This window comes from Bombyx mandarina, chromosome 24 (assembly GCF_030267445.1).
Source record: "Bombyx mandarina strain Sakado chromosome 24, ASM3026744v2".
Classification (NCBI taxonomy): domain Eukaryota; kingdom Metazoa; phylum Arthropoda; class Insecta; order Lepidoptera; family Bombycidae; genus Bombyx; species Bombyx mandarina.
The window spans coordinates 7,539,302-7,566,552 of NC_143230.1; the positions used below are offsets into that span (position 1 = coordinate 7,539,302).

The window sequence follows — 27,251 nt, forward strand, 5'->3', positions numbered from 1 at the left end:
TCACCCCTGCCTCGTTAGGCAGGGAGTTCAAGTCCGGGCAGAGGGGATTGCCCCGAGGCCCGACCCGTGCCTCCGTAAGGGGACACGAAGACCCAACGACGACGCCGACATTTTTAGTGTATCTCGTTCGTTCGTAGCGCGCGGACGCGGACGTATTATCGTTTACTTACTTACCTACCTATCTATTACTCGTACGTTTACGTCGTGAACTCGTCGTCTCGAAATGGCGCGTACCAAACAGACTGCTCGTAAGTCGACCGGAGGTAAAGCTCCTCGCAAGCAATTGGCGACCAAGGCCGCTCGTAAGAGCGCACCGGCAACAGGAGGTGTCAAGAAGCCTCATCGTTACAGGCCCGGGACGGTCGCCCTTCGTGAGATTCGTCGTTACCAGAAGAGCACGGAACTCTTGATTCGCAAACTGCCTTTCCAGCGTCTCGTCCGTGAGATAGCTCAAGATTTCAAGACCGATCTCCGTTTTCAGAGTTCGGCGGTGATGGCCCTGCAGGAAGCCAGCGAGGCGTATCTGGTCGGTCTCTTCGAGGACACGAACCTTTGCGCTATTCACGCGAAACGTGTGACAATAATGCCAAAAGACATACAGCTCGCCCGCAGAATCAGAGGTGAACGTGCGTAAATTATTTGTTGATGACCAAATTAATTGATTGATTGATTGATTGATGTGTGTTATTATTTAATTTACTACGCCGTCTCGCGATGCTGATTTTATTATGAAGAAACAAAAAAGGCCCTTTTCAGGGCCGCAATTCATTCATATAACAGAATACACACTGCCTACTGTTATTTATTATTATTATTATTTTTAACTTACCCGTTTCATTGTATAATATATTATATTATGTATTACGATAACATATACCGTATCCCGTAGTCGTATTAAATTAAATATACGTTGAACGTAAATATATAAATAAATAATATATATAACTATTTCAGATATAATTGTGATATAGTAAATTGTATTCAAACGTTCGATTCGATAAACTAAGAAGACAACGTCGTTGTGAATATTACCCCCCCCCCCTCCCCGCGTCGCTTTACAACGTTCAAAGAATCGTCCGTGGTTGCGCGCACAGGCGCAGCGTATAAATATAGGTCCGAACGTAATTTTCGGAGCAAAAAAAACTATATCAGTTCCGATTGCATCGCCGTACAGTCCGGACGCGTTTTTGCGAAAAATTGTCGCTGCCGTCGCGATCTTGTGTCTCGAGTTTCGTTGCATTGTCGTTGTCGCACCGATCGCGGCATTGTTGCGAATTCTTGACGCACTATCGCTGACGTCGCGACCTTGTGTCGTAAAAGCGATTCGAGCTTGTTGATTGTGCACTCGCAACGACAACTTCACACTATCATTTCACTCATCTCATTTATTAAATTTAATTATTTATTCGGCGTGAAAAACAGTCTCTTTCGAGACTAAAACTCCACTGAGATCACCGCTTGTTGTGGCATTCTCACAACCCAGTGGAGCCCTACCTTCCCAACTTTCCACCCCAATTCCCAGCCGACTGCCGTTTTCACGGCAAAGGCACTCCCCCCCTTGGAGCTGGTAAAGCTCAGGGGGTGAACTCCTACTCAGGGGACTCGCCTTTCGGCGAGTGTGCCTTAAGTCCCGGGGACGCCCCCCCCGGGCAAAAGAAACCATGGAAGAAGAATTATTAGGGTTTCTCGGGTTACTTGCCGAGAAGTACCCGGTCCTATCTAACCTCACGGCCGAATTCGCGGCCTACAGGGCCGCCCGCGCAAGTTCCCCCCGCCCGCGTCCCTCGCCGCGTCGTTCAGAGCCGCACAAACATGCCCCGCCCCCAAATCCATTTCGAGCGCACGTATTCACGTAGCGACTCATGAAGCGCCTAGCGCCAGCGAGGCGCCTAACGCACCCGCGACGTTTACACCGATCTCGTCCGTCGCGTCGTCAATCGCCAACTCCGGTTCAGACTCCGATACCGGATCGGAGATGGACTTCGAGTCCGCGACGAGCCCGCAGCCCGGAACCTCCGATGGGTTCAAAACCGTCACGCGCGGCAAAAAACGCGCCCGTGCCGTGGAACCGTCCACAGCGCCAAAACAGCCCAAGGCCGCGAACGCGTCGCGACCTAAAGTCGTGGTCTCACCCGACTCCCCTCGCCGCGCAACCCCGTCGCCGAAACCCGCGCCCGTCAATAAAATTACCGCGCCCCCGCCCGTAATCCTACGGGAAAAATCAGCGTGGAACCGGGTATCCCAGGCCCTTACGGCCAATAAAATAAATTACTCCCAAGCGCGTAATCTCGCGCACGGGATTCAAATTAAGGTCGCAACGCCGGGCGACCATAGGGCCCTCACATCTTACCTCCGAAAAGAGAGCATAGGTTACCACACCTATGCACTCCAGGAGGACCGCGAGCTCCGCGTAGTAATACGCGGAGTACCAAAGGAGCTCGACGTCGAGCTAATTAAGGAAAACCTAATCGGGCAGGCGTACCCGATAGTAAGTGTGCACCGTATGCACAGCGGTCGGGACAAGTTCCCGTATAACATGGTTCTCGTCGCGCTAGAACCTACTCCGGAAGGCAAACGGATCGCCTCAAGTCTCCGCACCGTTTGCGGTTTATCAGGGGTCACCGTCGAGGCCCCACACAAAAAAGGCACTCCCGGGCAGTGCCATAGGTGCCAACTTTATGGCCACTCCGCGCGCAATTGCCACGCGCGTCCGCGGTGCGTAAAGTGCCTCGGTGACCACGCGACAGCCGACTGCTCGCGGGTCAAGGAGACCGCGACCGAACCGCCGAGCTGTGTGCTCTGCCAAAAGCAGGGTCACACGGCCAACTACCGCGGATGCCCCAAGGCCCCGCGGAAGCGTCTGGCCAACGCGCCACTGAAAACCGTCGGCCCAAAGACTTCGGCGCCCCGCGCGCCGAAACCTGCCTTCGTGCCGGCACCGGTGCCCACCGTCTCCGCGTGGGCAAAACCGCTGCCGCTCACGTTGGCAGGGAAACCACCGGCACCCCAGCCCCTGCTCGCGCCGCGCCCCGCCCTCGCGCCCGGTCCCGCGCCTCGCCCCGGCCCCGCGCGGCCTGCCGTGAACGATTTTTCAATCGTGCGGGATTATATCGCCGCGATAAATATAGATCGCATGCGCTCGTTCGCCGACGCCATGCGCAGGGCGGTCACGGCCGATGACCGCCTATACGCGACGTTCGACCATATGGACGTCATCGAGTCCGTCCAGCGTACGCTGGCTTGATTACCGGTAATCAATGGCCAACAACGGTAGGGTAAAACCGCGTTCCTTAAAGTTAGCATTTTATAATGCTAACGGACTCGCGCGTCAGCGCGACCAAGTATATGAGTTTCTCCGTGACAATCTCATCGACATCCTTCTGGTGCAGGAGACCTTCCTAAAGCCCTCGCGTCGCGACCCCAAAGTCGCGAATTACGTCATGGTTAGGAATGACAGACTCTCCACCCGCAAGGGCGGGACTGTCATTTACTATAGGAGGGCCCTGCACTGCGTCCCTCTCGATACTCCCTCGCTCTTACATATCGAGGCGTCAGTGTGCCGCATCGCGCTGACGGGACACCAGCCGATCGTCATCGCATCCGTCTATCTCCCCCCTGACAAACCCCTCCTGAGCAGTGACCTCGAGACACTGCTCGGTATGGGGGACGCGGTCATCCTGGCAGGCGATTTAAATTGCCACCACACTAGGTGGAACTGCCATCGCACGAATGTGAACGGTAGGCGTCTCGACGCGTTCATAGACGACCTCACATTCGAAATATTCAACCCCCCGACCCCCACGTGCTATCCGTACAACGCCGCGCGTCGTCCGAGCACAATAGATCTGGCACTGCTGAGGAACGTAACTCTGCGCTTACGCTCCATCGAGGCAATGTCAGAACTCGACTCAGACCACCGACCTGTCGTCATGCAGCTCGGTCGCCCACTCAACCGCGAACCAGATACGAGGACCATGGTGGATTGGAAGAAGCTGGGCACGTGCTTAGCTGACACCGCTCCACCAATCCTCCCTTGCGGCCCGGATTCAACTCCATCCCCCGAGGATACCGTCGAATCCATAAACATCTTCACTGATCACGTCTCGACGGCGATCATAAGATCCTCGAAACAAGTCGATGTGGAGGACTGCTTCCACCGCATCAGACTTTCCCCCGATCTTAGGGACCTCGTTAGAATCAGAAACGCGGCAATCCGGGCCTACGATCGATATCCCACGGATTCAAACCGGACTCGGATGCGTCGCTTACAGCGGGAGGTCAAATCCCGCTTAAGCGACGCCCGAAACGAAAACTGGGATAGTTATTTAGAAGAACTCGCGCCCACTCACCAAGCATACTGGCGACTAGCTAGGACCCTCAAGTCCGAAACTATCGTCACTATGCCGCCTCTCGTACGCCCCTCAGGCCAACCACCGGCTTACGATGACGATGACAAGGCAGAGTTGCTGGCCGATGCACTGCAAGAACAGTGCACCACCAGCACTCAACACGCGGACCCCGAACACACCGAGTTCGTCGACAGGGAGGTCGAGCGCAGAGCTTCCCTGCCGCCCTCGGACGCGTTACCCCCCATTACCACTTCCGAGGTTAAGGAGGCGATCGATAGCCTACAACCACGGAAAGCTCCCGGCTCCGACGGCATCCGCAACCGCGCGCTAAAACTGTTACCAGCCCAACTAATAACGATGTTGGCCACGATATTAAATGCTGCTATGACGAACTGCATCTTTCCCGCGGCGTGGAAAGAAGCGGACGTTATCGGCATACACAAGCCGGGCAAACCGAAGAATGAAACCGCGAGTTACCGCCCCATCAGTCTCCTCCCGGCGATAGGCAAATTATACGAACGGCTCCTTCGTAAACGCCTCTGGGACTTTGTATCCGCGAACAAAATTCTGATAGACGAGCAGTTTGGATTCCGCGCCAGACACTCGTGCGTCCATCAAGTGCACCGCCTCACGGAGCACATCTTACTAGGGCTGAACAGGCGGAAACCCATTCCGACAGGAGCCCTCTTCTTCGATATAGCGAAGGCGTTCGACAAAGTCTGGCACAACGGTTTGATATACAAACTGTATAACATGGGAGTGCCAGACAGACTCGTGCTCATCATACGAGACTACTTGTCGAACCGTTCGTTCCGATATCGAGTCGAGGGAACGCGTTCCCGGCCCCGTCACGTCACAGCCGGAGTCCCGCAAGGCTCCGCCCTCTCCCCGTTACTATTCAGTTTGTATATCAACGATATACCCCGGTCTCCGGAGACCCATCTGGCGCTCTTCGCCGATGACACCGCCATCTACTACTCGTGTAGGAAGAAGGCGTTGCTTCATCGACGACTTCAGACCGCAGCTACCACCATGGGACAGTGGTTCCGGAAGTGGCGCATCGACATCAACCCCACGAAAAGCACAGCGGTGCTCTTCAAAAGGGGTCGCCCTCCGAACACCACGCTGAGCATCCCTCTCCCGACTAGGCGCGTCAACACCCCCGCCCCCGCCGTTCGCCCAATCATGATGTTCGACCAGCCCATACCGTGGGCCCCGAAGGTCAAATATTTAGGCGTCACCCTCGACAGTAGGATGACATTCCGCCCCCACATTAAGACGGTACGCGACCGTGCCGCCTTCATTCTAGGACGTCTCTACCCGATGATATGTAGGCGAAGTAAAATGTCCCTTAGAAATAAGGTGACACTCTACAAAACTTGCATACGCCCCGTCATGACCTATGCAAGTGTAGTGTTCGCTCACGCGGCCCGCATACACCTAAAAACATTCCAAATTATTCAATCCCGTTTTTGCAGGATAGCCGTCGGAGCCCCGTGGTTCGTCAGGAACGTCGACCTCCATGACGACCTGGACTTAGAGTCCATCAGTAAGTATCTTCAGTCGGCGTCCATGCGCCACTTCGATAAAGCGGCACGACACGAGAACCCTCTCATCGTGGCCGCCGGTAACTACATTCCCGATCCTGCGGACAGAATGGAAAGCAGTCGACGTCGCCCAAAACACGTCATCTCGGATCCACCCGATCCACTAACGGTGCTTTTAGGTAATTCAAGCACCGGTCACCGTTCTCGTCGAACCCGTCGCTTGCGACGAAGGGCTCGACGAGTAAATTAACTCTCAGACACAGCCCACTGAGTTTCTCGCCGGATCTTCTCAGTGGGTCGCGTTTCCGATCCGGTGGTAGATTCTGCGAAGCACGACTCTTGCTAGGGTTCGTGTTAGCAACATCGTCAGGTTTGAGCCCCGTGAGCTCACCTACTAAAGTTAGGGTTACGCTGATATAGCCTCTCAAGGCTCTCAGCTTAGGTAGGATAAAAAAAAAAAAAAAAAAAAAATTTTCGGAGGCTCATTCGTCGTTCGTCGCGCAACGCGTTAAAGTCTGCTGCTACTACTAATACAAAACACAAACCGAGAAGTTCGTCAAGATGACCGGTCGCGGTAAAGGAGGCAAAGGTCTTGGAAAGGGGGGCGCTAAACGTCACAGGAAGGTGTTGCGTGATAACATCCAGGGCATCACGAAACCGGCTATCCGTCGTTTGGCTCGCAGAGGTGGAGTGAAACGTATCTCCGGTCTTATATACGAAGAGACCCGCGGCGTTCTCAAAGTGTTCCTCGAAAACGTGATCCGCGACGCTGTCACATACACCGAACACGCCAAGAGGAAGACCGTCACCGCTATGGATGTTGTGTACGCTCTGAAACGCCAAGGTCGCACCCTGTACGGTTTCGGCGGTTAAAGAAGTTTCATCCATCGACGATTTTTTTTATTTTTTGTCTCGAGAACGATTCAATTTCTTTTTTAATTACACGGACAACCGAGCAATGACTGACAACTGACAACAGCGGTGACAGCAAGCAAGCAAGCAAGCAAGCAAGCAAGCAAGCAAGCAACACACGACGTGGACCATCTAGAAACATGTTTCAAGAACTTTTTGCTGTCGTTGATGTTGTAAATCAATCGCAAGTGACGTTGGTTCGTTTAATTATTATTAATTTTTTTCGTTCTCGAATACAAACAAACAAACAAACAAAGGCCCTTTTCAGGGCCGCATTTTTATCTATTATGAGAAAACTTGCCTTTTTTTTTTCCCTATTCATTAAGTTTAATTTTATTATTAAAATAAATAAATAAATATATATATATATTCTTTTTACTTTATTTATTCTTTTACTTGACTATATTAGTTTCAAACAGAAGAAAACTCACATGGATGCAATTAATACAGGTACGTGCCCGACCTAATAGTACAAATCATTATTTATTATTTTATATTATTAGTAAGATATATAACTAGTTTTATTAAAACTTTAGTATAGTGCAGTCGTCGCGTGCAAAAATTTTCGTTTATTTCTAGTCCTTTTAGCACCACGTAAAAGCGTATTTAAGACAGTATAGGTATGTACAACATTTTTATTATTATCATTATAATTGTTGATTTATATTGATAGCGTGAAATCTCATTGTACATAGGTACTTAATATATATATTTAAAAAAAAATGTTAAAAGAAAAAGAAAAAAAAAAAAAAAAAACTTTACAAGCAACCAGAATAGAACATTCCGCTCGCGCGTTCCGAAACTTGAAAGTTTGAATCTGTTTTACGTACCTCTCGATTGATCATCATTTTAACCTATGAAAACTTTTATATTTCATAAAAAAATAAGTTCAACCTTAAAAGTATACGAAGAGGGTTATATATTATTCATTAAATATATAATTATTATTCGTTTTATATGTAAAATATCATAATAAAGTTAACACTACCTGTGCAATCGACGAGATAGCGTTGTTAAAAGTTTAATATTATTTTATAATACGATCGGATCATAAAGAATCGTACATCAGTAGATTCAAGGATTCGTGTAGTTTAATCTAAATTCGATAGAATAATTACGTGTCTTTAATAATATCGAAAAAAATACAAAAGACGTGAGATGTGTTAGTGAAAAGTTTCAAGAATTGGTACACGAAAACGTATCGCGTTTTTAGCGTTCTCGTTACGGTAACAGATCGGCGCGGGTTCAAAACAAACCGATCGTGGCGACATCTGTAAGGTGTAAACATTTTCATTGTTTTCCGATTCATTATTCTGCCTGTGCTTAATAATAATATTGGAATCTCTTGTGTTTTGTGTGTGCGTGTACAACAACAATAATAATAATAATAATAATAATATAATCATCAACGATGGCAGATACCGCTGTTGCGACTGAAACTCCAGCTCCGGCTACACCCGTCAAAAAACCAAAAACATCCGCGAGTGGTGGTGCTTCCGCGGGCGCTAAGAAACCTAAAGCTAAACCGAGCCATCCGAAGACGTCGGAAATGGTGAACAGCGCTATTGCCGAACTCAAGGAGCGCAGCGGCTCGTCTTTACAAGCAATCAAGAAATACATAGCGGCCCAGTACAAGGTGGATGCTGAAAAATTAGCACCGTTCATAAGAAAGTATCTGAAGAACGCCGTCGAATCCGGTACTCTAATACAGACTAAAGGCAAGGGAGCTTCCGGATCTTTTAAACTGGAATCGAAGACCTCCGCTTCGAAGAAACCCGGTTCCGGATCTGGTGGTGCGTCCGGTGGCAGTTCCGTAAGGGCAGCAAAGGGCAACGCTTCGTCCGCTTCCGCTTCGGCAGCGTCTAAAGGCGGCAGCAGCAACAAAAAGGGAGGGGCCGGCGCCGGTGGTGCCGCTTCGACTTCTTCGGGGGCGGCTGCCGGCAGGGCCGGAAAGAAAGCGGCTGCAGCGTCAGCTTCATCGCCGTCGAAAGGTAAATCTTCGGTTGCCGCAACCGCCGCAGTTTCGGTAAAGGAGAAAAGAGCCGCCGCCGCCGCGAAAAAGAAGCCCGCCGCCGCTGCTAGGAAGTCTGGAGCGAGCGCTAAAGCTGCGGCCGCCAAGAGCGCGCCGAAAGCTAAGAAAACAGCTAAACCACCAACAAAGAAACCGAAAGCGCCTAAACCGAAAAAGGCCACCGCCTCGACGCCTAAAACGAAACCTTCGGCCAAAAAAGCGTCCGCCGCTTCGAAGAAGTGATTCATTGGGTACAACAGCAGCAGCACACAATGATTTAAAAATACGTACAAATATATTAAAACGAACCAACCATGTGTGTGTGTGCCAGTCACCTAATCATCATCATCATCTTATAATAAATAATGTATGTTTGTGTCTAACTCGATCGACGTTCGACGACGACGACGACGACGACGATGAAGACGCGAAGATTACACACGGCACGCATCGATATACAACAGCCCTTTTCAGGGCTAACAATTATTTCAATCAATTACTATATTACACCTAATAAATAAATAAATAAATAAATAAATAAATAAATAAATAAATAAATAAATAAATAAATAGATATATATCATATACTACGTAAAGGATAATTCTATTCGATTATACATAATAGTACCTATATATTATTATTATTTTTTTCGTTAATTTGTTTCATTATTCATTATTTTTAGTACTGCTTTAACGCACACACACACAATTTCACACGTGCTTTCTATTCATACAAATTATTCGTTCTTCATACTATTCTATTCTATTTTCTATTCGTTTCGTTTCATACTGCTACTATGATGATTATTATTATTATTATTATTATTATTATTAATATTATGATGCTTGTCTTCTTGTTTCTTTCTTATTTGTTTGCTATTAATTACACCGATTACCGGCCGCCGGACCCCGCCCGACTGCCCGACTCCCGACTCGACTCTACTCTTTACTCTCTCTTAATGATTCATTCGTTCAAACCTTTCGATGCCACGTAAACGTACAACCATCAGCCGAACGAAGAAAATTTATATAAATACCCAAAAAATGCGGCGCGAGCAGCATTCTCGCTCACGACTCGGTCGTGCGCGGACGTGCTTTCCGATCCGTGGCCCGCTTGCGAGCTGCGTCTCTGAACTCACAGCTGTGCTCGACAGTGTAGTGACCGTGAATACATCGTGCGTACAATTCAGTAGTGCGGACGTGCCGATCCGTTGGTCGCTTGCGATCTGCGTATCGAGGTCCATTTTTGTGCGCTAAAGTTTTGTAACCGCGAACCCACCCTTACCAACTGCCTTTTTCAAGGCAAAACCAATCGCTACGTTCAGGCTTCCTGTGGCACTCACAGGCTAGCGATTTCCTAACCCTTCCCAAAAAAAACAGTCTTTTTCAAGACTAGACCCCCGCTCGCGATTCTGCCTGCTGTAGCACTATACAGCCCGAGCGGGTTCCTTTCCTTTTCCCCGCCGATTGCCGTTTTCACGGCATAGGCATTCCCCCCCCCTGCTCCTTGCTGTCCTGCAGCACAGGGGGGTTACAAATCCTATCCGGGGCCTCGCCTTTCGGCGAGTTCAACAAAAGTCCCGGGGCCGCCCCCCCCGGGCAAGAAGACCGAAGCATGGAAGAACTCAGTGAGAGTGTCATCAGTGACAGGGATTTTGTCGGGTTCCTCCGGGAAAGGTATCCGACAATTAGGGCCGAGTATGTTAGGTATAGGGCCTCTCGTGGCAATCCCTCTCCCCCCGCGTCCGTCGCCGCGTTTCTCAACCGTGCATCGGAGGCACGCCGCGCGCCCCCCGCCGCCGCGTCAAGTTCGAGCGCACGTTCCCACGATGCGGCTCACGTAGCGCCTAACGCTACCCCCACCCCCGCGCCCGCGTCGATTACGTCATCGCTCGTATCGTCCGTCGCGACCTCCGTAGTCTCAAGTTCAGGCTCCGATACGGAATCGGAGATGGACTTTGAATCCGCGTCCAGCCCTCAGCCCGGAACCTCGGATGGTTTCCAAACAGTGACACGTGGAAAGAAGCGTACTCGCGCCGTGGAGTCCCGGAACTCCACGACAAAACAGACGAAATCCGCGTCCGCCTCTCGACCGAAAGTAGTAGTTACACCGGAGTCGGACTCCGCGCGCCGCGTAACCCCACCGCCGCGTCCCAAGCCCGCGCCCGCTCCCAAAGTAGCTGCCCCGCCCCCGCTGATACTTCAAGAGAAGACAGCGTGGAATCGCGTGTCCCAGGCCCTTCAGGCAAATAAAATTAACTACACCCATGCGCGTAACGTCGCGCATGGGATTCAGATCAAGGTCGCAACGCCGGGCGACCATAGGGCCCTCTCAGCATACCTCCGAAAGGAGAACATAGGTTTCCACACCTATGCTCTTCAGGAGGACCGCGAGCTCCGCGTAGTAATACGCGGAGTCCCTAAGGAGCTAGAAATAGACTACATTAAGGAGGATCTGACCGCTCAGGCCCTCCCGATAGTTAGTGTGCACCGGATGCACAGCGGGCGGGGCAAACAGCCCTATAATATGATACTCGTGGCGTTAGAACCCACCCCGGAGGCCAAAAAGAAGATCGCATGTCTCACGACAATTTGCGGCCTATCCGGGATCTCGATCGAAGCCCCCCACAAGCGTGGCACTCCCGGGCAGTGCTACAGGTGCCAACTCTATGGCCACTCGGCGCGTAATTGCCACGCGCGCCCCCGCTGCGTGAAATGCCTCGGCGATCACGCTACGTTAGATTGCGTTAGAGATAGGGAAACCGCGACCGAACCTCCCAGCTGTGTCCTATGCCTTAAGCAAGGGCACCCCGCGAACTACCGTGGATGTCCTAGGGCTCCGCGAAAACGTCCGACCCACCCAGCCCCCCGAACCGTCGGCCCAAAGACTTCGGCGCCTTCAGTGCCGAAACCCGCCTTCGTGCCGGCTGCAGTTCCCACGGTGTCGGCGTGGAAAAAACCGCTGCCGTATACGAAGGCGGGAACGGAAACCGCACCCCCGCCCCCGCTCGTGACACGCCCCGCGCCCCAGCCCCTGCTCGCACCTCGCCCCGCGGCCGCGTTCCGTCCCCCGCAACCCTCTGCCGCCAACGACTTCGCGCTCGTGCGTGACTTCGTCACCGCGGTCAACTTCGACCGTCTGCGATCGTTCGCTGACGCTATCCGTAGGTCGGTAACCCCCGAACAGCGGCTCGCGGCCGCTTTCGATCACATGGACGTTTACGAGTCCGTGTCGCGTACGTTATAAAATCTTTACCGGTAACCAATGGCGCAAAAAGGTAGAGAAAAACCGTATTCCCTTACGTTAGCATTCTACAATGCTAACGGACTCGCGCGGCAACGCGATCAAATTTTCGAATTCCTCCGCGATAATCTTGTAGATATTCTATTAGTGCAGGAAACCTGTCTGAAGCCCTCGCGTCGCGACCCGAAAGTCGCGAATTACGTCATGGTTAGGAATGACAGACTCACCGCCTCCAAAGGCGGGACTGCCATTTACTATAGGCGGGCCCTGCACGTTGTCCCTCTCGATACTCCCTCGCTCTCACATATCGAGGCGTCAGTGTGCCGTATCTCGCTGACGGGACACCAGCCGATCGTCATCGCATCCGTTTATCTCCCCCCGGACAAGCCCCTTCTGAGCAGTGACATCGAGTCACTGTTCGGCATGGGAGACTCCGTCATCCTGGCAGGCGATTTAAATTGCCACCACACTAGGTGGAACTGCCATCGTACTAACGTTAACGGTAGGCGTCTCGACGCGTTTATAGACGACCTCACCTTTGAAATAGTCGGTCCCCCAACTCCAACATGTTATCCGTATAACATCGCGCTCCGTCCGAGCACTATAGACCTGGCATTGCTTAGGAACGTAACTCTGCGCTTGCGTTCCATCGAAGCAATGTCAGAGCTCGACTCAGACCACCGACCTGTCGTTATGCAGCTCGGTCGCCCCCACAACCCAGTCACTGTTACGAGGACCATGGTGGATTGGAATAAGCTGGGCACGTGCCTAGCCGACACCGCTCCGCCAATCCTCCCTTACGGCCCGGATTCGAATCTATCCCCCGAGGACACCGTCGAATCCATAAACATCATTACCGAACACATATCTTCCGCGATCATTAGATCTTCTAAAGAAGTCGATGTGGAGGACAGCTTCCACCGCATCAGACTGTCCCCCGATCTTAGGAATCTCTTAAGAGTTAGGAACGCGGCAATCCGGGCCTACGATCGTCTTCCCACGCATTCAAACCGGATTCGGATGCGTCGTCTACAACGCGAAGTCCACTCCCGCTTAAGCGACGCGCGTAACGATAATTGGCATAGTTATCTAGAACAACTCGCGCCCTCCCACCAAGCATACTGGCGACTAGCTAGGACTCTCAAATCCGAAACTACCGCTACTATGCCTCCCCTCATACGCCCTTCAGGCCAACCACCGGCATTCGATGACGATGACAAGGCTGAGCTGCTGGCCGATGCACTGCAAGAGCAGTGCACCACCAGCACTCAACACGCGGACCCCGAACACACCGAGTTAGTCGACAGGGAGGTCGAGCGCAGAGCTTCCCTGCCGCCCTCGGACGCGTTACCCCCCATTACCACTGACGAAGTTAGAGACGCGATCCACAACCTCCAACCTAGGAAGGCACCCGGCTCCGACGGCATCCACAACCGCGCGCTAAAATTTTTGCCAGTCCAACTGATAGCAATGTTGGCTACAATTTTAAATGCCGCTATGACGCACTGCATCTTTCCCGCGGTGTGGAAAGAAGCGGACGTTATCGGTATACATAAGCCGGGCAAACCGACAAACGAAACTTCTAGTTACCGTCCGATTAGTCTCCTCTCGACGATAGGAAAAATTTACGAACGGCTCCTTAGGAAACGCCTCTGGGATTTTGTTACCGCGAACAAAATTCTCATTGACGAACAGTTCGGATTCCGCTCAAAACACTCGTGCGTACAACAAGTGCACCGCCTCACGGAGCACATTCTGATAGGACTAAATAGGCGTAAACAAATCCCGACCGGCGCCCTCTTCTTCGACATCGCGAAGGCGTTCGACAAAGTCTGGCACAACGGTTTAATTTATAAACTGTACAACATGGGAGTGCCAGACAGACTCGTGCTCATCATACGAGACTTCTTGTCGAACCGTTCGTTTCGATATCGAGTAGAGGGAACTCGTTCTCGTCCCCGTCAACTGACCGCCGGAGTCCCGCAAGGCTCCGCGCTCTCCCCGTTATTATTTAGTTTGTATATCAATGATATACCCCGGTCTCCGGAGACCCATCTAGCGCTCTTCGCCGATGACACGGCTATCTACTACTCGTGTAGGAAGATGTCGCTGCTTCATCGGCGACTCCAGATCGCAGTAGCCACCCTGGGACAGTGGTTCCGGAAGTGGCGAATAGACATCAACCCCACGAAAAGCGCAGCGGTGCTCTTCAAAAGGGGTCGCCCTCCGAACATCACTTCGAGCATCCCACTCCGTAGTAGGCGCGCAAACACCTCCGCCGTTAGTCCCATCACTCTCTTTGGCCAGCCCATTCCGTGGGTCTCGAAGGTCAAATATCTAGGCGTCACCCTCGACAGAGGGATGACATTCCGTCCCCATATAAAAACGGTACGCGACCGCGCCGCGTTTATTCTAGGACGACTCTATCCAATGCTTTGTAGTCGAAGCAAACTGTCCCTCCGTAATAAGGTAACTCTCTACAAAACTTGTATACGCCCCGTCATGACGTATGCAAGCGTAGTGTTCGCTCACGCAGCCCGCACCAACTTGAAATCCCTTCAGGTTATTCAATCACGATTCTGCAGGATAGCCGTCGGAGCGCCTTGGTTCCTTAGGAATGTGGATCTCCACGACGACCTGGAGCTCGACTCCGTTAGTAAGTATCTACAGTCGGCATCGCTGCGCCATTTTGAGAAGGCGGCACGACATGAGAACCCTCTCATCGTAGCCGCTGGAAATTACATACCCGACCCAGTAGACCGAATGGTAAACCGTCGACGTCGCCCAAAGCACGTCATTACGGATCCTCCTGATCCATTAACGGTGCTTTTAGGCACCACAAGCACCGGTCACCGTCCTCGTCGAACCCGTCGCTTGCGACGAAGGGTTCGACGAGCGAACTAACCCATAGACACAGCCCACTGAGTTTCTCGCCGGATCTTCTCAGTGGGTCGCGTTTCCGATCCGGTGGTAGATTCTGCGAAGCACTGCTCTTGCTAGGGTCAGTGTTAGCAACTCTCCGGTTGAGCCCCGCGAGCTCACCTACTAACGTTAGGGCGAAGCTGAAATAGCCTCTCAAGGCTATCAGCATAGGTAGGGGAAAAAAAAAAAAAAAAAAACGCGAGCAAATCATTTAGAACTTTGCTTTCGCTCTGTACGGACGTTCGCGAGACACGCGTGCGTTCGAGTGCTTTCGTGTGTTATATCGTTAACTTTTTTAAACTTCAAACATGTCCGGTCGCGGAAAAGGCGGAAAAGTTAAGGGCAAGGTCAAGTCCCGTTCGAACCGTGCCGGTCTTCAGTTTCCGGTCGGTCGTATACACAGATTGTTGCGCAACGGAAATTACGCCGAACGCGTTGGTGCCGGTGCACCGGTTTACCTGGCCGCCGTCATGGAATACTTGGCCGCTGAAGTTTTGGAATTGGCCGGTAACGCAGCAAGAGACAACAAGAAGACTAGAATTATTCCTAGACATCTTCAACTCGCCATAAGGAACGACGAGGAACTGAACAAACTCCTTTCCGGTGTGACAATCGCTCAAGGCGGAGTTTTACCAAACATTCAAGCGGTACTACTCCCGAAGAAGACCGAGAAGAAAGCTTAAAAAACGCTTCAAACTCGCTCGCAAGGACGACAACAACAACACAACATGTCGTCGATAATATTTATATATAATAAATAATAATAATCGACGAACACATATTTTGTTCGTTGTTGTTGTTATTATTATTATTATTATTATTATATTGTATTGTTGACAGAAATCAAAGGCCCTTTTCAGGGCCGCAATATGAATCAATCAATACTGAATCGACCGAATCTAATCCATATATTAAATAAATAAATAACTAAATGAATATAATAATATATATATTTCTTAAGTACAAAATTTATCCGTATTTTCTTCTCGTATCTACCTACCTACCTACCTACCTACCTATCTGATCCTATCCTTATTCATTCGTATACATATTTATGAGCGAAGATAATTCTTGTTCTTACTTGTGTCTATATAAATAAATAAATATAGAATAATTTACTGTAAGCATATAATATAAATCATTTTAAAAGCACTCACTCACGAAAACGATACACGATCTTCGATCGTGACGAAAGCTCCGACGAATGAACGATAAAAGTCATTCCCGATTGGTTCGCTGCCGTTGAAAGCTCGATCTCAGCATGATGCTCAACGGGTATCTGAAAAGTAAAAAAATAAAGTTCGACCGGCGCAAATTTTTTCGACGAACCCACGCACATTCCGACCGCCGCGCAACTCCAGCCCGACGTGTTGGATGTGTGTGTTCACAAGGGGCTACGGTGCCCCTTAACTATTGAGGCACTGTACGACCTGGGTACCCCCCATCTCCCTATCCTGGTCACACTGGGAATGGGGCTCACCCGGGTTGCGACCTCGCCCCTACGACCGAAGGTCGACTGGGAGCTCTTTAAGAGACGCCTAGTCGACCTTCCCGCAATTCAGGACCCCAACACCCCTGAGGGGGTCGACGACGCGGCAGTCCGCCTTGTCGACTCCATCAGGGGAGCGATCGACCAGGCGACGACTCTTGTGCCCAGCGGCGGGCCCAGAGGTATACTCCCGGCCCATCTGAAAGCGATTATTCGCCGGAAGAGGGGCCTGAGGAGGCTCTGGGCGACAACTCGTTGTCCCAGGATCAAGCGCGAGCTTAATGAGCTGGAAGCGGAGTTGGCGGCGAAGATTAGCTCCTATCGGGGCTATGCGTGGGAGGAACGGATCGAGGAGGCCCGTGAGGACCCCTCGTCCGTGTCCCTCCACCGACTTTGCCGCCAGCTCTCAAATCGGCCTGCCCCGACTTGTCCACTCGTGGACGAGAGGGGCAACCGATGCTTCTCGGCTCAGGCCCGCGCCGATGTCCTGGCCGTAATGCTGGAGCGGCAGTTCGCTCCAAATAACTCTGCACCCTCAGAGGCCGCATTCCACCAATCGGTGGAAGAGAGCGTAGCAAGCCTACTCTCCTCCCCGGTGCCACCGTTGGGAGATGGTGATTTCATCACTCCCAGTGAATTGCGCCTCTCCATCAAGCGGATGAAGAGGCGCAAGGCGCCGGGCGAGGACGGTATTCCCTCCCTCGCATTTTTCCACTTCCCCGAAACGGTCGTGTCATTCATGACACGACTGTTCAATTCCATTCTGTCCACAGGACACTTCCCGGGAACTTGGAAATTGGGCAAGGTTATTGCCCTGCCCAAACCCGGCAAGGATAGGAGAAATCCCTCCAGTTATCGTCCGATCACTCTGCTGTCGCATATGGGCAAGTTGTTCGAGCGGCTGCTGCTGAGAAGGGTGTCGCCGCACATCCTTCTCAGACCCGAGCAATTCGGGTTTCGCAGCGGTCACTCGACAACGCTGCAATTGGTCCGCGTTATGCACCACTTGGCGGATCGGTCCAACGCGCGCCAGTACACGGCCGCAGTCTTTCTCGATATCGAGAAGGCCTTCGACCGTGTCTGGCATGCGGGACTGATCTACAAGCTGTTGCAGAACACGGACCTCCAGCACGCCTATGTGCGACTGCTGGGGTCGTACCTGGAGGGAAGATCCTTCCTTGTCGCGGTCGAGGGCGCAAAGTCGTCGGTGCGCCCAGTCACGGCCGGAGTTCCCCAGGGAAGCGTCCTGGCACCAGTCCTCTACGCTCTCTACACCAACGACATTCCCACGCTTGAGGGCAACCTCCAAGCGTGGGAAGCCGACGTGAAGTTGGCGCTGTTTGCCGACGACAGCGCCTACTTCTCGTCCTCTAATTTCCCCTCTGCGGCCATTTCGAGGATGCAGAGGCTGTTGGACCTACTGCCCCAGTGGCTGGACCGATGGAGGGTCGCGGTCAACGTGGGGAAGACCGCGGCTATCCTCTTCGGTCCGGTCCGCACAAGAGCCGTCCCAGGACAGCTCAGTCTCCGTGGAGTCAATGTCGAGTGTAGGCCCAGTGTCCGATACCTGGGAGTCAGTATCGACCGGAGTTTGAGGATGACCGCCCACGCCAAGTCGGCGTTGGCGGCCGCCCGCTATGCGAGGTTTCTCCTCCGGCCGGTGTTGGCCTCCAGGTTGCCGACCAGGACTAGACTCGGCATTTACAAGACGTATGTTCGTTCCCGTATCACGTACGCAGCTGCGGCCTGGTATCACCTCATCCCGCAGATCATGCGGGTGAAGTTACAGGCCCAGCAGAATCTGGCTCTTCGCACGATAGTCGGAGCAGGGCGTTACGTCAGAAATGACGTAATCGCCCGGGATCTAGATGTGGAGTCGCTCGAGGAGTTCATTCGGAGGCTAGCTCGTAATATGTACGAGCGGGCTGACGGTGGACCCCACGAGCATCTCCACAATATAGCTCCCTTGCACGCCAGACCACCTGATGGTCAGGCGCTACCAAGGGAGCTACTGGAACCCCCGGCTATGGTAAGATAGTCGGCTTAACCGGAGTGATATGGGAGTGCTCATAATGAGTGCCCCATGGGACTGAGCTGTCCACACTCTTCATCTCCCCCCACACTGTTGGGGTGCCCCCCTATGGGGACCCATTTCTACCGCCGTTTGGGTGGACCACTCCCCCTTAAGGGGAGTGATTTACGTCGGTCCCTCCCCGCGACGGTCTTCCCCTTCTGGGGAGCCCTTAGCGGGTGAGCGCTAAACTAGTGCCGCGGCTCCCCCTCTGACTTGTAGAGGTGGGGCCGCGGCATGGGGCCGGTGGCGGGCCCCACGGTGCTGACTGTTGTCCCGCTTTGTATATATTGTAAATAGTAGTAGTTAATAGTTAGTATCGTAGTTTAGTTTTAGTTAGTTATAGTTAGTAGTTAGGAAAAAAAAAAAAAAAAAAAAAAAAAAAAAAAAAAAAAAAAAAATATATATATATTAAAAAAGAAAAAAAAAAAAAAAATCAAGCAGAGGACAGCAGCCGGCGCCGGGGTGACTCCTCCGCGGGCATCACTCCGCCCAACAGAACCAAGCCCATCGTATTATATATAAGTATTTATTATTTTGTCGATGTAGTGCAGCCGTGCGCGCTGCGAACAGCGTACCTCTCCCTACTTTTTCCCGCATCTATACCACCCCTGCCCTATGTGGCAGGGAGCTTCGTCCCGGGCAGTGGGGTTTGCCCCGAGGCCCGTTCCATGCCCCCGTGAGGGGGTATGACGACCCTTCTTCTTCTTCTCAAATTTTTTATTCTACCGCTTCACGTTAACCGTGCCGAACGTCCGTTACGTTTGCGTTCCGTGGGGATTTCTAAAGAGCAATCTAAATACTAATATCGAATCATCATGCCGCCTAAGACAAGTGGAAAGGCCGCCAAGAAATCTGGTAAAGCCCAGAAAAATATTTCGAAGACCGATAAGAAAAAGAAGAAGCACAAGAGGAAGGAAAGTTACGCCATTTACATTTACAAAGTGCTGAAGCAGGTCCATCCCGACACCGGTATTTCGAGTAAAGCCATGTCGATCATGAATTCGTTCGTGAACGACATCTTCGAACGTATCGCTGCAGAAGCTTCTCGTCTCGCCCATTACAACAAGCGTTCGACGATAACCTCGAGGGAGGTTCAGACTTCAGTGAGATTGTTGTTACCGGGTGAACTCGCCAAGCACGCGGTCAGTGAAGGAACCAAAGCCGTCACGAAATACACGAGCTCCAAGTAACTTTCTTCATGACTTCGGTAATTATTTCAAACTCACAAAACTGATGCACGACCGTACGCTGTTCGTATGCGTGTTTCGGTTGCATTTACATCGACAAAAGGCCCTTTTCAGGGCCGCAAAATCTATCAGTAAAATGATTATTATTATTATTATTATTATTAATATACGATCTATTTATAAGAATTAAATAAATTACATATTGTTGTTATTATTTTTAATATACCTCAAATACCAATATACCTATCATGCATCACACACCGATTTTTATATATTATTAAATCATAATATTAGTTGTAGCAGTAGTATTCTAATAACCAAAAGTGAATGTAATGTGTGATGTATAAAAAGTAAAATCATTAAATTATTATTAATTAATAAATAAATAAATAAATAAACAATATATGTACCTATGTATAAGAAATAGATATTATATATTTAATAATAACAATTAAAACACATTAAATTTTGAATATATCCGTCTCGCTCTATTGTATGGAGATGCGTGCGAGCACGCATCTCCATACAATAGAGCAAAACGAGCCCGTTCGATTCGTGACTTCAAAAAAGTATAAATACGAGTGGGTAGTGACGCCGACATTAGCCCCTTCGGGGCCCTGCTCTCGGGATTCTACCGGTTGATCACGCAGCTCAATGGCTAGCCAGGAGCTGCGTGTGATATACTGGAACCCCGACGGGATAGGGTCCCGAAGGTCGGAACTAATCCGACTCGCCCAGGAGTACGACCCACAGGTCATACTCCTGGGCGAGACCAAGCTCAAGCGCCAGCAGAATTTCAGGATGCCCAACTACTCTGTGTACCGAAGGGACGAACTCTCTCCTGCCGGGCTGCCGTTCAGGGGCACTGCGGCGCTCGTCAGGAGGGATGTGGTGCACGACGAGTTGGAGCAGGTGCCCTTCACCTCGACCAGAATGGTGGGAGTGAGGGTGCACACTCCGGAGGCCGAGCTGCGGATATATGCCGCATATCGGCCTCCGGGTCCTGATTTTGCTGAAGCCGACTTCAGACGGATCTTGAACTATGACCCCCGGCCGGCGTTGGTGTTGGGGGACCTCAATGCAAAACATACTGCATGGGGTTCCCGAGTCATCAACGCGCCCGGCAGGAGGTTATACGAGGATGCCGAAAGGGGGGACTATTGCGTAGTCGGCCCCAACGAGCCCACGCACGTCCCGAGCGCGGCCCGGTACCAACCGGACGTACTGGACGTTTGCGTGCACAAGGGGCTACGGTGTCCTCTAACTATAGAGGCGCTGTACGACCTGAGCACCCCGCACCTGCCGATCTTGGTTACGGTAGGTCTGGGGTTAACTCGGGTCGCGACGTCCCCTCTAAGGCCCAGGGTCGACTGGGAGTCTTTTACGAGACTCCTGGCCGACCAATCCCCGGTTCAAGATCCGTCTACCCCTGACGAGGTCGACGCGGCGGCACTCCGCCTTGTCGACATCATCAGGGGAGCACTAGAACAAGCGACGACTCTGGTACCCAGTGGGGGCCCAGAGAAGGACTCCCGGTGCACCTCAAGACGATGATTCGTCGGAAGAGGGCACTGAGAAGGCTCTGGGCGACATCTAGATGTCCCAGGATCAAGCGCGAGCTCAACCGACTGGAGGAGGAGCTGGCGACTGGGATGCAGACCTTCCGGGGTGACTCCTGGGAGGGGGGGCTATTAGACGCGTCGGAAGACCGTACAATGGCCTCGCTCCACCGCATCTGTCGCCGGCTCACTAACAAGCCTTCCCCCTCCTGTCCACTCGTGGACGAGGGGGGACTTAGGCACTTCTCGGCACAGGCTCGCGCCGAGATCCTGGCCAACTCACTGGAGCGGCAGTTCACACCAAATGTCTCTGCACCCTCAATGGCTACATTCCACCAAGAGGTTACAGAGGGCGTACTCCAACTCCTCAAATCGGACTCGCCGAGGGAAGAGCTGGGAAACGACGAAAGCATCACACCCAGCGAAGTGCGTCACCTCATCAAAATGATGAAAAGGCGCAAAGCCCCTGGCGAGGACGGTATAACTCCCCCTGCACTCACTAACCTTCCTCACGCAATCGTGTCAGCAATGACACGATTGTTCAACTCCATACTCCGGGTAGGACACTACCCCAAAACCTGGAAGCTGGGCAAAATTATTGTCCTGCCCAAACCCGGCAAGGACAGGAGAGAGCCCTCCAGCTACCGACCGATTACCTTGCTCTCCCACGTGGGCAAGTTGTTTGAGCGGCTGCTCCTGAGGAGAATATCGCCGTATATCCTCCTCAGGCCGGAACAGTACGGCTTTAGAAGCGGCCACTCAACAACTTTGCAACTGACTCGCGTCCTGCATCACTGGGCGGACCGGTACAACTCGGGCCAATACACGGTCGCGGTCTTTCTCGACATCGAGAAGGCCTTCGACCGTGTGTGGCACGAGGGGCTGGTTCACAAGCTGCGGGACGCGGGTCTACCGCTTGCCCACGTGAGACTGCTCGGGTCGTACCTGGAGGGTCGCTCATTCTTTGTCGCGGTCGAGAACGCACGGTCATCCGTGCGTGAAATTTCGGCCGGGGTCCCACAGGGTAGTGTCCTATCTCCTATCCTTTACGCCCTCTATACGAACGATATCCCCACTCTGAAGGATAACCTTCGAGAGTGGGAGGAGGACGTGATGTTGGCACTGTTCGCAGACGACTCTGCCTACTTCGCGTCCTCCCCGTTCCCCTCTGCAGCCATAATGAGGATGCAGAGGCTTCTGGATTTACTGCCCCAGTGGCTGGACCGTTGGAAGGTCGCGGTCAATGTGGGCAAGACTGCGGCTCTTATCCACGGTCCGGTCCGTATCAGAGTCGTCCCCAAGAAACTCAATCTCCGAGGTGTGAATATCGAGTTTAAGCCGAAGGTCCGGTATCTCGGGTGTGACATTGACCGCTCACTGAGCATGGCGGCGCACGCCAGCCGAATTATCGGTTCGGCGAGCGCGGCCAGGTTCATGCTGCGGCCGGTGTTGGTGTCCGGGCTGCCGACCAGGACTAAGCTCGCTATTTACAAGACGTACGTCCGCTCCCGTCTCACATACGCTGCTGCGGCCTGGTACCACCTACTGTCGCCGTCCCAGCGAGCCAGGTTACAGGCCCAGCAGAATCTTTCCCTCCGTAATATCGTCGGGGCCGGGCGGTACGTCAGAAATGACGTTATCGCCCGGGACCTTGAGGTGGAGTCGCTCATGGAGTTTGTGACTAGGCTCGCTCGTAATATGTACGAGCGAGCTGAAAACAGCCCCCATGAGCACCTCCGCTGTATAGCCCCGCTGCATGCCAGACCACCTGATGGTAAGGCCCTGCCGCGGGAGCTGTTGGTACCCCCGACGATCGTTCGGAGTTAAAGATCCTCATCGGCTGTGAGGCCGGAGAGGACCTATGAGTGTCCCCCTCGGAATGGGTTTCATCGTCTTATCGCAACCCCACAGCCGTAAAAAAAAAAAAAAAAAATCGGTCTGGCGGGTCCCCTTCAGGGGCCTGTACCAACGCTCCTCGGCAAGGAGCGTAAGTCCGCCCCCCTACGTTAAAGAGGGTGCATATTACAGCCCCACTTTTAGGGGCCTAACGCCGAGCTGCAGCCCCCCCCCCCCATCCCCGTGGACTGTACGGAATCGTGGGGGGAGGGCTCCAGCGAGGCAAAAGTCAAGTGGTCTACCCCCACTGTTAGGGTAGAGCCCCCCCCTTTTTTTCGTTTCTTTCCTGGGGGCTGTCTTTTTCGCTCGCCCGCGGGCCGGAATGTGGTCTCCCCACAGCTAGACCAAGTGTGACGCCGTCGGCGTTGGGAGTCGGGTTGGGCCTCCGCCGCAGTCCTTGCCGCGGGGACTCAATTAGATCGGTCAGCCTTCCCCTTACGTAGGTCCACATTATATACGCTTTATGTATGGCCGTTTCTTGTACAGTATGTTGTATGTTTGTGTGTTACAATGTTATTATTGAAAAAAAAAAAAAAAAAAAAAAAAAAAAAAAAAAAAAAAAAAAAAAAAAAAAAAAAAAAAAAAAAAAAAAAAAAAAAAAAAAAAAAAAAAATTATATATATCTAATTCAATCTCAGAGCAATTGTATAGACAATTGCTCTTGAGGATTGTTACAATCAATTTTCGCTTATTGTTTGCTTATTATAGTTATTGTTGTGTTTCTGTTGTTGCTGTGTATGCTTGTAGTTAGTTGCCTTTAGATTGCTTGTAGACATTCATTTGTTAGACTGCTTTCATAGTATTAGTAGAGTGCCCATGCAAAATTTCCAATTAGATTACTGTATTACCATTTAACTGCTGTATTGCCATCCTACTGTATGTATTGCCATTTTATTGTCATTTTCATTGCAAGTGTCCTGGAAGGCTGATCTCCCGTCGCCGGCGGCGTCGCAGATTCCTAATTCCATCTCCCCCCATACTCCATAGAATAGCCGTAAGACCAATTGTTTAATTCATCATTAACATTATTCATTATTCATTATTAATTATTAATAAAATTAAAAAACCAAAAACCCCCATTGCTGTGGGACCCAAAATTTTTTTGGTTAACCAGCAATGACGGGAGGAAAAAAAAAAAAAAAAAAAAAAAAAAAAAAAAAAAAAAAAAAAAAAAAAAAAAAAAAAAAAAAAAAAAAAAAAAAAAAAAAAAAAAAAAAATATATATATATATATATACAAACACAACATCACGGGGGCTGCGTGACGGTCGGCGACGGCGGGCGGAGCGGCGGCGGCTGGGGAAGAGGAGGAGGAAGAATGAAAAGAGGGAAGAACGAACGAGGAAAGGTAGGAGGGTCGTCCATCCCTCCCCTGCTTCATGGGAGTAGACCCGCCTCATTACTATTATTACTACCATCATAATCATCATCATCATCACCTTCATCAACATCATCATCACCTGCTGCATGATCATAGTCACTTATCATGATCATCATCATCATTCCTACAGAAATCAACCTACTCATACCAGTTCATCATCAACTTTAATAAATAGGCAACAAACTCACCCCTGCCTCGTTAGGCAGGGAGTTCAAGTCCGGGCAGAGGGGATTGCCCCGAGGCCCGACCCGTGCCTCCGTAAGGGGACACGAAGACCCAACGACGCCGACATTTTTAGTGTATCTCGTTCGTTCGTAGCGCGCGGACGCGGACGTATTATCGTTTACTTACTTACCTACCTATCTATTACTCGTACGTTTACGTCGTGAACTCGTCGTCTCGAAATGGCGCGTACCAAACAGACTGCTCGTAAGTCGACCGGAGGTAAAGCTCCTCGCAAGCAATTGGCGACCAAGGCCGCTCGTAAGAGCGCACCGGCAACAGGAGGTGTCAAGAAGCCTCATCGTTACAGGCCCGGGACGGTCGCCCTTCGTGAGATTCGTCGTTACCAGAAGAGCACGGAACTCTTGATTCGCAAACTGCCTTTCCAGCGTCTCGTCCGTGAGATAGCTCAAGATTTCAAGACCGATCTCCGTTTTCAGAGTTCGGCGGTGATGGCCCTGCAGGAAGCCAGCGAGGCGTATCTGGTCGGTCTCTTCGAGGACACGAACCTTTGCGCTATTCACGCGAAACGTGTGACAATAATGCCAAAAGACATACAGCTCGCCCGCAGAATCAGAGGTGAACGTGCGTAAATTATTTGTTGATGACCAAATTAATTGATTGATTGATTGATTGATGTGTGTTATTATTTAATTTACTACGCCGTCTCGCGATGCTGATTTTATTATGAAGAAACAAAAAAGGCCCTTTTCAGGGCCGCAATTCATTCATATAACAGAATACACACTGCCTACTGTTATTTATTATTATTATTATTTTTAACTTACCCGTTTCATTGTATAATATATTATATTATGTATTACGATAACATATACCGTATCCCGTAGTCGTATTAAATTAAATATACGTTGAACGTAAATATATAAATAAATAATATATATAACTATTTCAGATATAATTGTGATATAGTAAATTGTATTCAAACGTTCGATTCGATAAACTAAGAAGACAACGTCGTTGTGAATATTACCCCCCCCCCCCTCCCCGCGTCGCTTTACAACGTTCAAAGAATCGTCCGTGGTTGCGCGCACAGGCGCAGCGTATAAATATAGGTCCGAACGTAATTTTCGGAGGCTCATTCGTCGTTCGTCGCGCAACGCGTTAAAGTCTGCTGCTACTACTAATACAAAACACAAACCGAGAAGTTCGTCAAGATGACCGGTCGCGGTAAAGGAGGCAAAGGTCTTGGAAAGGGGGGCGCTAAACGTCACAGGAAGGTGTTGCGTGATAACATCCAGGGCATCACGAAACCGGCTATCCGTCGTTTGGCTCGCAGAGGTGGAGTGAAACGTATCTCCGGTCTTATATACGAAGAGACCCGCGGCGTTCTCAAAGTGTTCCTCGAAAACGTGATCCGCGACGCTGTCACATACACCGAACACGCCAAGAGGAAGACCGTCACCGCTATGGATGTTGTGTACGCTCTGAAACGCCAAGGTCGCACCCTGTACGGTTTCGGCGGTTAAAGAAGTTTCATCCATCGACGATTTTTTTTATTTTTTGTCTCGAGAACGATTCAATTTCTTTTTTAATTACACGGACAACCGAGCAATGACTGACAACTGACAACAGCGGTGACAGCAAGCAAGCAAGCAAGCAAGCAAGCAAGCAAGCAAGCAACACACGACGTGGACCATCTAGAAACATGTTTCAAGAACTTTTTGCTGTCGTTGATGTTGTAAATCAATCGCAAGTGACGTTGGTTCGTTTAATTATTATTAATTTTTTTCGTTCTCGAATACAAACAAACAAACAAACAAAGGCCCTTTTCAGGGCCGCATTTTTATCTATTATGAGAAAACTTGCCTTTTTTTTTTCCCTATTCATTAAGTTTAATTTTATTATTAAAATAAATAAATAAATATATATATATTCTTTTTACTTTATTTATTCTTTTACTTGACTATATTAGTTTCAAACAGAAGAAAACTCACATGGATGCAATTAATACAGGTACGTGCCCGACCTAATAGTACAAATCATTATTTATTATTTTATATTATTAGTAAGATATATAACTAGTTTTATTAAAACTTTAGTATAGTGCAGTCGTCGCGTGCAAAAATTTTCGTTTATTTCTAGTCCTTTTAGCACCACGTAAAAGCGTATTTAAGACAGTATAGGTATGTACAACATTTTTATTATTATCATTATAATTGTTGATTTATATTGATAGCGTGAAATCTCATTGTACATAGGTACTTAATATATATATTTAAAAAAAAAATGTTAAAAGAAAAAGAAAAAAAAAAAAAAAAACTTTACAAGCAACCAGAATAGAACATTCCGCTCGCGCGTTCCGAAACTTGAAAGTTTGAATCTGTTTTACGTACCTCTCGATTGATCATCATTTTAACCTATGAAAACTTTTATATTTCATAAAAAAATAAGTTCAACCTTAAAAGTATACGAAGAGGGTTATATATTATTCATTAAAT

At 50.3% G+C, this 27,251-nt stretch overlaps 8 protein-coding genes and 1 long non-coding RNA gene across 9 annotated transcripts in view; 7 read left to right on the forward strand and 2 right to left on the reverse strand.

Moving 5' to 3' along the window:
• Positions 1 to 111, reverse strand: part of LOC149499993 (histone H3-like) — a 23,994-nt gene extending 23,883 nt beyond the window's left edge. Inside the window, exon 1 of the mRNA XM_089738252.1 lies at positions 52 to 111. Coding sequence (XP_089594378.1) covers positions 52 to 111 — 60 coding nt within the window. The remainder of the gene's footprint in view (positions 1 to 51) is intronic.
• Positions 1 to 27,251, reverse strand: part of LOC149499978 (uncharacterized) — a 141,775-nt gene that overhangs the window by 94,443 nt on the left and 20,081 nt on the right. The window contains exon 3 of the long non-coding RNA XR_016325327.1: positions 16,143 to 16,264. This is a non-coding gene — a long non-coding RNA (uncharacterized LOC149499978). The remainder of the gene's footprint in view (positions 1 to 16,142; positions 16,265 to 27,251) is intronic.
• On the forward strand, positions 105 to 916 carry LOC149499994 (histone H3). The gene has a single exon (XM_089738040.1). It carries the CDS (start codon positions 224 to 226, stop codon positions 632 to 634), a length of 411 nt encoding a protein of 136 aa, XP_089594166.1. The 5' UTR covers positions 105 to 223; the 3' UTR covers positions 635 to 916.
• On the forward strand, positions 6,458 to 7,083 carry LOC149499995 (histone H4). Its single transcript, XM_089738053.1, has one exon. The coding sequence runs from the start codon at positions 6,458 to 6,460 to the stop codon at positions 6,767 to 6,769; it is 312 nt and encodes a 103-aa protein (XP_089594179.1). The 3' UTR covers positions 6,770 to 7,083.
• Positions 8,087 to 9,302, forward strand: LOC149499996 (uncharacterized). The gene has a single exon (XM_089738033.1). It carries the CDS (start codon positions 8,220 to 8,222, stop codon positions 9,060 to 9,062), a length of 843 nt encoding a protein of 280 aa, XP_089594159.1. The 5' UTR covers positions 8,087 to 8,219; the 3' UTR covers positions 9,063 to 9,302.
• Positions 15,174 to 15,853, forward strand: LOC149499997 (histone H2A). Its single transcript, XM_089738045.1, has one exon. The coding sequence runs from the start codon at positions 15,294 to 15,296 to the stop codon at positions 15,666 to 15,668; it is 375 nt and encodes a 124-aa protein (XP_089594171.1). The 5' UTR covers positions 15,174 to 15,293; the 3' UTR covers positions 15,669 to 15,853.
• Positions 18,970 to 19,859, forward strand: LOC149499998 (histone H2B-like). Its single transcript, XM_089738042.1, has one exon. It carries the CDS (start codon positions 19,364 to 19,366, stop codon positions 19,736 to 19,738), a length of 375 nt encoding a protein of 124 aa, XP_089594168.1. The 5' UTR covers positions 18,970 to 19,363; the 3' UTR covers positions 19,739 to 19,859.
• On the forward strand, positions 24,846 to 25,667 carry LOC149499999 (histone H3). The gene has a single exon (XM_089738036.1). It carries the CDS (start codon positions 24,975 to 24,977, stop codon positions 25,383 to 25,385), a length of 411 nt encoding a protein of 136 aa, XP_089594162.1. The 5' UTR covers positions 24,846 to 24,974; the 3' UTR covers positions 25,386 to 25,667.
• LOC114240022 (histone H4) lies at positions 25,863 to 26,593 on the forward strand. The gene has a single exon (XM_089738051.1). It carries the CDS (start codon positions 25,968 to 25,970, stop codon positions 26,277 to 26,279), a length of 312 nt encoding a protein of 103 aa, XP_089594177.1. The 5' UTR covers positions 25,863 to 25,967; the 3' UTR covers positions 26,280 to 26,593.

What these genes read in the sequence shown, in the direction of transcription:
- LOC149499994 (XM_089738040.1), top strand. Translation starts at nt 224, where the DNA reads ATGGCGCGTACCAAACAGACTGCTCGTAAGTCGACCGGAGGTAAAGCT.
- LOC149499995 (XM_089738053.1), top strand. Translation starts at nt 6,458, where the DNA reads ATGACCGGTCGCGGTAAAGGAGGCAAAGGTCTTGGAAAGGGGGGCGCT.
- LOC149499996 (XM_089738033.1), top strand. Translation starts at nt 8,220, where the DNA reads ATGGCAGATACCGCTGTTGCGACTGAAACTCCAGCTCCGGCTACACCC.
- LOC149499997 (XM_089738045.1), top strand. Translation starts at nt 15,294, where the DNA reads ATGTCCGGTCGCGGAAAAGGCGGAAAAGTTAAGGGCAAGGTCAAGTCC.
- LOC149499998 (XM_089738042.1), top strand. Translation starts at nt 19,364, where the DNA reads ATGCCGCCTAAGACAAGTGGAAAGGCCGCCAAGAAATCTGGTAAAGCC.
- LOC149499999 (XM_089738036.1), top strand. Translation starts at nt 24,975, where the DNA reads ATGGCGCGTACCAAACAGACTGCTCGTAAGTCGACCGGAGGTAAAGCT.
- LOC114240022 (XM_089738051.1), top strand. Translation starts at nt 25,968, where the DNA reads ATGACCGGTCGCGGTAAAGGAGGCAAAGGTCTTGGAAAGGGGGGCGCT.